The 9546-nt window shown below is 36.7% G+C and overlaps 1 protein-coding gene across 2 annotated transcripts in view; it reads left to right on the top strand.

The window, feature by feature from the left end:
- LOC110021855 (auxin response factor 16-like) overlaps positions 1–9546 on the top strand; it is a 70405-nt gene that overhangs the window by 58219 nt on the left and 2640 nt on the right. For both annotated transcript variants that reach the window (XM_020720537.1, XM_020720536.1), the window contains exon 12: positions 7471–8870. In XM_020720537.1, the coding sequence (XP_020576196.1) occupies positions 7471–8870 (1400 nt within the window). The remainder of the gene's footprint in view (positions 1–7470; positions 8871–9546) is intronic.

Here is a 9546-nt window from a genome sequence, read left to right as displayed (position 1 = left end):
TTCCTCATGTCGGTTTCATCCTTCTAAGTGTTAGAAGTCGATACCGCACACGCGAAACCTCCAAAAGAGGACGGAAATAGGTCGAACTAAAACGAGGCGGGCACCACTTCTAAGGTTCTAAGATAGTCGCAGGAAGACCCCTAAGGCTAGATCCTAACTCCTACGAGGAATACTAGACCTCACGAAAAATTGAGGTCAACAAGTGGTAGGTGGGAAAGTAGGTGAGCGATAGGTGAGATTCTCAATTAGGAATATAATTAACTTTCGGTAGACCGGGTCTTCACATTACCCAACAGTCTTTGCCTTTGCCATTATGATGATCTTGCAAGGATCCCATTTCTCATCTTCGGCTCAACAAAATAGAGATTTACCTCCATCTTGCTTTTGTTCGTCAAGGTCACATTAAAATCCTGTAGAAGTTGCCGTGAGAATCCCACATGTTCCATCTTGGTTTTGCTCGACAAACTATTATCTGCCTTCGTCTTCTTTGAAGGTCCTGTGAGGATCCTCCGCTTCAAAAATTATGGATCCATGAATATCCAATGATGGTTCATACCGATTTGAAATCCATGAAAATCCAATGAGCGTTCATACCGATTTGAAAACCATCTGCTCGAGTTGCCTACTTCACCAGCACATCTACTCTTGGCAACGCCAGAGCTCACTTCATTTTCTAGTTTGCTCACCAATCATTTTCTAGTTTGCTCACCAATCGCATGCCGAACGCTAGCTAAATTCGGCCAGCTCTTTACGTTTACCTAACTCTGCCTGCTCACATGTTGATCGGTTTTTATTTTTTTATTTTTTTGCTCTCACCTTCTTAGTTAGCATTGTTTCTTAGCCCACACTCTGTTCATGCCACTCACTCTACATTCTTCGATTTGAAGGAATTCTCTCATCTGCTTCGATTTAAGTATCCACTCTATTAGGCAACTCGTTAAGTTTTCGGTTTTAGTAGAATGGTTTTATGTCATTATAACAATTGAGCTTTGTGCTTGTCCGCACAAATGAATCTTCACCGCACTCCTCTAATAAATCGTCCTCTCCATCTCTCTATAATCGGATAGTCTATATATTTTCTTATTCTCTGCACAGGCCTTTTATTAGAGTAGAAATACATTAGTATATTAGAGTGACACTATCTATAAGCTTATTCTGATTCTCTTTTTTACTTTCATATATTATTTCTCAATTACGTTTCTTCTTGGTACTTGCTATCCAGCACTGCAAGCCTCATGGCACTACTCAATCATGAAAAATGCATAAACCTCCCACCCAATGTATAAACTAATAATTTTACCAACGTTCTTACTATTGGTGATATTGCAATTCTTCCCTCCCACAAGTTCTTAATGTGACATCAATAACATCGTAACGCCTAATTAAAATAAAAAAAAGGAAAGATTCAGAACCGTCTAGCATCGGTTTGCCAAACTGACGCTAGTTGTTTCTCATTGTTGGATGAATGCCTGATTCAAAACTGAAGGGACAAGCGAGGGAGAGGGCGATTGGAAGGGGCAAGTGTATGCGTGGGCTTGAGGCTCAAGCCAATTAGGCATTGGAGTGGCACCCGCATGCAAGCAACAAGCATTGGGTTCTAACCGAACACGCAAGCATTTTTGAACAAGCAGGCAAATGAACAATCAAATGAAGGAGAAATAAGAAGCCAACAAACACAGCATCTGGGCCTTGTGCAGGAGTCTAAGCGGAGACAGGTTAGCGTTGGAGAACAATACTCAATTGGACATGATATTGAACCGAGCCCGACCAATTTCACAAACAGTACATCATCGAGTGAAGCAAAAGTGTGTAAGTAGGGTTGGAAGTGAGATTGATCGAGTGAAGCAAAAGTGTGTAAGTAGGGTTGGAAGTGAGATTGATTTATGCGAAGGCTTGGGATTTTCTCCATTTAAATTATAAAGTAAATTTTGATTATAGCTATGAAAATTTGAAATCATATATCTAAGTAATGTTTAAATTAATATTATTTTATATATTTATAGGATTTACACAGGGAATATAGCAAATGTAAGAGAAAGAAAAAGGGGAAAACATTGTGTTATAATTAAAAAATTTAAATATTTAATAAAATCCTATAAATTAATATGGTTAAATAAAAGTCAAATTTAAATATGAGATTTAAAAGAGTTAACATTGTTTATTTAATTAAAATTTATGAGAACTAAGTTATAAAATTTCATAGGACTAATTAAATTAATTCTAAGTTATAGGTTGTAGGTTACATTTATTGCAATTTAAGAATCAAAATAAGGTTAATATATAATAATAATAATAATAATATAAATAATTTATAATATTGATTACTTATAAGCTAGTTATTATAAATGAAGAGAATGTAAATTGAAATAATTAAGATTGTCTATTAGGTGTTAAATAATAACTATAAGATGGTTGTATGAATTAAAGAGGTTGTTTGGTCGACAACAAAAGGAGGGCATTATATTCTATTTATAGGGGTTTAAAAATTTATGTGTTTGGTTGGAAGAAAAGCAAATGCAGTGTAAAATTTCATTGTATTTGGAATTTAATCTCTGGTACATTTTGAATGTATTTGAGATTCGTTAGATTTGGTTAAATTTAAATGCACTATTTTGTGTAAAGTGACGACACTACCCGCCACTAGGGCTGCAAATGAATTGAGGCGAGTTGAGTAGGACTGTGTTCAAGCTTGAGCTTATTCAAAAAATTCGAGCTCAAGCTCAAACCAAGCTTTTGGGGTTGTGTTCAAGCTTGAGCTTGTTTAGAAATATCAAGCTCAAGCTCTAATCAAGCTTTTATGTTTATATTTATGCTTAGTTCATTTTTCATTTCAATTGTTTGAGTTTATTTTATGTTTGTTTCATATAATGATAATCTCATCATTATTAAGTAGATTAATGAGTAGCATTATCAAGCTACTTAATTTCTATCCAAATGATTTTTATTGAGTAAATTTAAATTGTCATCGTGCTATTTATTTTTTAATCAGCTGGGACTTGTTGAACAAACTAATAAGTAATATAATTGAGCTATTTATTTTTTAATCAAGTGAGTTATATCGAACTTATAAATGAGTTATTTGTTTAACTTACAATTATAAATGAGCTTTTAAATGATCGAGCTACTATATGAATAATTAAAATTAAGTATATAAATGCAAAAAATAAATGAACTAAACGAACATGCCTTTATCTTATTTTATGTGCTACAAATTAAAATTTTAATTTAATATAAATGTGTTCTAAATTAAGATTTAATTGATGTTATTCACAAGCTTAAATTAAGCTTTAACAATCTTATTCATCATAAGCATTAAATTGAGCTTTAATCAATATATTCATTAACTTTAAGTCAAAATGTTTATTGAGTTTTTTAATGAGCTTGTTTGCGAGCCTTGAATGATATTTGTAAACATAAATGAATCAAAGAGGGAGTTGTTTAAGCTTGTTCATTTAACAAACGGGCATTTATAAAAGTGTTCAAAACTTTTCAATTAATAATCATATGAACGTGAACGAGCTATTATCAAGTCAAGCTATGATTAGCTTGTCAAACTTTCGGTGCAGCCCAACCCACCATTGTGGTATGCTTGCCGCCCTTCGTCGCTTGCCTGCCGCCCTTGTACTCCTCTTTTGGCCCACCGTAGACCGCTCGCTTGTCGTCACCATCGAACTCAAACTTGAAAGTCACTTGTCTCGCTATTCTGAGATTGCGAGACCAAACTCTTGGCTTTTTAGAACTTGTTTTTAGCATTCTAACGCTTTGGCACTATATGGTTAACATTGAGGCGCAGGTTTTCCAGCACCCTAGTGCCAAAGTATAGTGATGTGGTGCTAAACCCTTGTGTTTCTTGGCCTTTTTCTGCTAGATATAGCGTTACGACTCTGAATGGACAGATCCGAGGTGCTAAAATTGAAATTTTGTATTTTTCTCCAAAATATCCTGTCCAAATTATATAATTAGTTATAATAAACCTGCAAAACAACTAAATTTTTTATAATATTTTTTTATTATTTAATTTACACATTACACTCAATAGAAAATAATCTCTAGATCCACACTCTCTAAACTACACTGTCCTTGGTTCTCCATGGACATATCACACTAAAATCAATTCAAATGGCACCGTAGCTGGCTACAAATCACGATTTTTGGCACAAAGCTTCAATCAAAAACCATGTCTAGATTACAAAAATCATTTAGTCCAGTGGCTAAAATGCCCACAATTCGCATTCTTTTCACCATTGCTCTTCACCTTTTTCTTTGATTCCTGCGTGGAACCTTCCAATATGGTCCAACAATCACCAAAGGACCTCTCACTCTCTACTCCTACTCACAGGCCGATTGGGCTGGTGGCATCATTCAAAGAAAATCCACCATTAGTTATTACACATATCAAAATAACTTGATTTTTTGTAATGCGAAGAAATATACAACAGTGGCCCTCTTTTCCATTGAGGTTAAATACCAAGCTCTAGCAACAACCACAACTGATATTCTTTGGTTGCATCGTTGTTGCAGGAATTCGACACCCCCCTTTTTTGTCTTCTCTCTGCTGTGACAACATTCCTACCATTTTTTTTTTATAAACGCCCAAGGGCTAATTTTTTTGAAATTGAAAAGATACATAGAGATTGTATGAGATGACCCAAAAAAGGTGCCCTACCCATATAACATCAGACACTAGCATCGTAAAATGATGAATCATAGATAAAACACAAAAAAAAACAAAACTTGTATGAAATAAGTTGTTAGGCACGAGCCAATTTGGTCTTGTTTCTGCCTCTGGTTCTAGGAGCGGAGACAACTAACAAATTGCTGAGTGTCGTTCTATTACCCGAAGTTACTAGAATATCATCCATTAAGTTAAGCTGAGGTGTGTCTCCATTCTTTTTTTTGTTTCTAGAAGTGTATACCTGCTATTCCTCATCCGAGGACTGACTCTCATTCTTCTTTTTCTTTCTGTATGTGTAAACCTGTCATTCCTCATCCGAGGACTGGCTCATCTGATCGGTGTGGTCAACAGATTGTTGGACATGTAGGAGAGAATGAGCCCCAGCTCCTGACTAGCAGTAACAACATTATGATTCTGAAGAGATGGTAAGCATGTCTCTTTAACACCTGATGCATTCTAGGGATGTGGAGCTTCAATACTATCCTGATTATCGAGCCCAAGTAACCCATCTGCCAATATATCAGTCGGAAGAACAAAGATAGCATTGTCTCTGGTAGTGGGAGGGGGAGGTGGCATCGTGTTAACCGGTGTTTCAATAGTCTGTGGAATGCACTCAGGAGCGGAGGAGGGACATGTATGAGGTGGGGCAGATCCATAAGCGTTTTTACTTGAAGGTTTTAAATTTGGATGCAACTGATAATATTGAGAAGGAGAATGTCCAAACATACGGCAGTTTGTACAATAAAGTGGTATCTGTTCAAGTTCTGCTTGCTGCCAAAATCCCTGATGTTATATTGTGTGTCAATCCATTTTTCTCCCGGAAAAGGTAAAGTAATATCCATTTCTATCAAAATTCTGGCTTCTGAAGGCCGAGTTTGATTCACTGTAGGCGTGTCAGTTTTGAAGGGTTTACCGTACACCATCGCTAAGGCGAAGAGAGACTCTTGATCAAAAAGGTCAATCTTCAAACCTGGAAAGCGCAGCCAAACAAGAATGGTAGAAGGTTTAGTACGACGGTCAAAATCCACCGTCCATTTTAAAACCTTCATTACCTGATTTTCTATTCGAAGAAGTATTCCCGCAAACAAATGGGTGTAGTCTTCATCATTTGATAATTGAATAAGAATGTGGCGACCATCCAATTTACCGATCTTCCAACCCCCTTTCAGCATCATTTGCTCAAAGTTCTTTTGAATTAGCCAAGTTTAGGGTTTCCATAAAGAAACTTACCAACTAAGAACAGTCGGCAGGGCGCAGCTTGGGTGGATATCTCTGTCTCAGTGAGAAAGATTGCAGGTTTGTCATTTTTACGGGAAGCTTTTTTTGAGAAATTCGGTTTCAGTGTCAAGAGCAAAATTGTCATTGTATCGTTACGAAAACATATTCGAAAGAGGGGCGGAGACGGGGTTATCACTGGCTAAGGGGTTATCACTGGCTAGGGTGGTGTCGTAGGAACGCCTTGATGCCATTTCTACAGCAAGAAACGTCGATCGGCACAGACGCAGACGCAGACGCAGAAACATTCCTACCATTTCTCTAGCTTACAATCCTCTCTTTTATACAAGAATTAATCACATTAAAATTTACTACTACATTTGAGATTATATTGCCTCCAAAGCCACCATTGTGTACCACCTTTCCTCTCGAAAAATTTGTGGATAAATTCACCAAACCTCTCCCTACCACCCGCTTCGTAACTTTGCATAAGCTAACCCTCCGGAGTCCCGATGATCAACTTGAGGAGCGCTCTTAGCAAAAGGGTCTCTCATCATTACTTGTCTGCACAAATGGGTGTCAACTGCACAGCTCTAACAGAATCCATGACAACTCATCCTCATCATTTCTCGATAAACGAATTGTCTATATCCATACTTCTCTGTGCAAGCTGTTTTGTAGAGTAGACATACAGAAGTATATTGGTGTGACACTGTCTTTCAGCTTATTCCCATTTTATTCCCATTCTCTGCTTTTGTTCCTTGTTTTGTTTTCTTAGCTGCATTTATCTTCTTTCGGTCCCAACAATGATTGGTCAAGAGTCAATCTTTCTGGATTCTTCTCGGTTTTCACTCAAAATGCCTTATTCTAGCATCGATTGGTTGGGAGTAATAATTTTGAAAAGCTGTTAAACAACCCTTGGCTAGCTGGCTTAGATATCTGGATTCTTCATGTACTATACAAATTCTTAATGCTTCTTGCTATCACATAGTTTGTGAGGTGTTGAGTTATTAGAATTATTATATTACGATATGGATATAATCACATATGCTTAATATTTTTCAGAAATCTATACTATTTATTTATATAATATATTCTGGTTATAGAGGATATTCTTCTTTATTATACTTTTCTTCTTCTTTTCTATGGTCATCTTTAAACTAGAATGAGGATCATTAAAATAAAGAGTATAGAGGATATTCTTCTTTAAACTAGAATGAGGATCATTAAAATAAAGAGTCTTTTTTATTTTCTTGTCTATTCAGGTTATCAAGCTTGTTATTTATTAAAATAAAGAGGCATAATACCTCTTTTTTGGCCAAAAGTAAATATAGGTTAGGGTATAGAAGCATGAATAAGCATCTGGAAGAAAAAGCTAGCACTACTTATCTTTTTTTGTTTCTTCACTATGGCCATTTTTATTATAGATTCATCATGAAAAACTTCAGTTTATTTGTGAAATATTTTAATATGGTCTATGTCTTTCAAAACTGTATGTTTGAAGAACTAATTCAAAAGATATACGTTATTTCTGTATTTGCATTTTATATTCTGAGTTTCCATTTTTTGTGAATATGCAGATGTTGAGGCTGAAGCAGAGAATACCTTTAAAAGCGCCATCCCATGTCTTGGGGATGATTTTGGCTTAAAATCTACTCAGAGTCAACTGTTCCCTGGTCTGAGCCTGGTCCAGTGGATGGCTATGCAGCAAAATTCTCAGCTAAATTTCTCCCAGCCAACCTACCTTCCCTCCTTGGCCGCATCTATTCCAGATAGCCTCATCTGCAATGATTCTACAAAACTATTGAGTTTCCAGTCTCAAGCTTCATCTGTTCCAAATCATCAAGGCGGTTTCAAATTAAATCCACAAAGCCAACAGTCTGATCAACTCAAAAATCTACAGCAGCAAACTTCCACTGAGATCCAATTCCAGCAGCAGCAGCAGCAGCAGCAGCAGCAGCCGATGGCAGAACGTCTGCAACATTTAAAACAGAAGAAAAATTACAACCAACAACAGGATCAGCAGCAGCTTGATGCACAAAAGCAGCAAATTTTAACTCAAGCACAGTTACTCAATGAACAACTTCAGCCATCTGCTTATCAGATGCAGCAGCAACAAGTACTACAGAAACAAAACTCTCACCCTCTGCCGGAAGAAATCTTATTGAACCAGACCACAGTTCAGCCACCAGTGCTTCTTCAATCTAATTCCAGCTCCCAACAACCTGTGGACCTGCAACAGTATTCTCTATTCCAGCAGCAGCAGACAAAGATGCAACTTTTACAGAAGCTCCAACACCAGCAAGTGCTGTCTCAGCTTAGTGCTCAACCACATTCTCAGCTTTCTCAACAGCTGCCAGTGCAGAACCAGCAACTTCATAAACAGCAATATTTCCAGCGATTATCTGCAAACCACATCGCAGGTCACTCAAATCCTCAATTACTTGCCAGAACTTCACCTTCACCATCCAAAAGTAATGCACCCTCATGCTCTACCTCACCTTCCAGTACTTGCCAAATCTCTGGGTTACCTAGTCAAGTGCTGCATGAACTTCAGAACAAGCATGAAACGCAAGTGATCAAAGAGACTAATAATATTTCTTCTTCTACAAGTTCTTTTTGCTTGGATGGCATCTCACAGGAAGGGTTTTCACTTTCTCCTGTATGTTTGGATGCAGATGTTCGACATAATCCTCATAATGATCTTCTTACAGGAACCAATACGGATATTTTGCTGCAGTACCCAGTGCTATCAAGGGGACTCAGTTCAGGAAAGGATATGGAAGACTTCTTGCCGAGTTACTGTAATCAGAGGGATGTTGAGAATGATTCAACTGCTGCTGTCAGCTCTCAGACTTTTAGCATGCAAGATATGTCATTCAATCCTGGATGCTCTGGTGATACTTGTTTTAGTGAGGTTGGGACGTTGAGCCAAGCAATGTGGGCTAACCAGTCACAACCCATGAGAACCTATACGAAGGTTTGTTCTTTGAAAACTTATATGATGACATACTAAAGTTAGCAGATTTGATTTTCTGTGTTCGTTTGGGTTGTTGAAAGAAAACTATGGGAGATCTTCGTTTAAAATGGATATAGAAGTCATTCGGAAGCATTGGTATGCAACAACCTTTTTCATGAGATGAAGGAAAAGAGTAAGGAGCTGTAAACTTTGCTATAGGGCTTTAGACTATTCCTAGGTTTGCAGCTGAAAGAATAATTATAATAATGAATAAATAAGTCATAATCATAAATCAACAGACACCTAGATTTATATGAAAAACTCTAGGCTGGAAAATTTATGGGCAGAGAAAAATAATCCACTTTGTTAAGAGAAAAGAGAGTAATAAGTGGAGTGTTCGCCATCATAACATGACCCCACAGAATACTCTATCTTCACAAATCCCCTAGAATTTTTTCAGTAATTTAGATTGTATCACATGTGCCGCACTACAAACTTTTAGATCTAAGCCCAATAAAATTCAAGTCACGAGTTCTAACAGTATCCACTAATAAGAAAACAATATCAAACTTTAGAGTTTCTTTTCCTTACATTTTGTGCTCATAAATGTTTGCATGCACCGCTTTATTGTTTGATGACTTACAATTTAGAACCTATTGAATATATATATATATATATATATATATATATATATGTG

Source organism: Phalaenopsis equestris, unplaced genomic scaffold (genome assembly GCF_001263595.1).
Source record: "Phalaenopsis equestris unplaced genomic scaffold, ASM126359v1 Scaffold000150, whole genome shotgun sequence".
In the NCBI taxonomy this organism is placed as follows: domain Eukaryota; kingdom Viridiplantae; phylum Streptophyta; class Magnoliopsida; order Asparagales; family Orchidaceae; genus Phalaenopsis; species Phalaenopsis equestris.
Note: the sequence above shows the minus strand (reverse complement) of the source record. Positions and strands in the feature narration are given on the sequence as shown.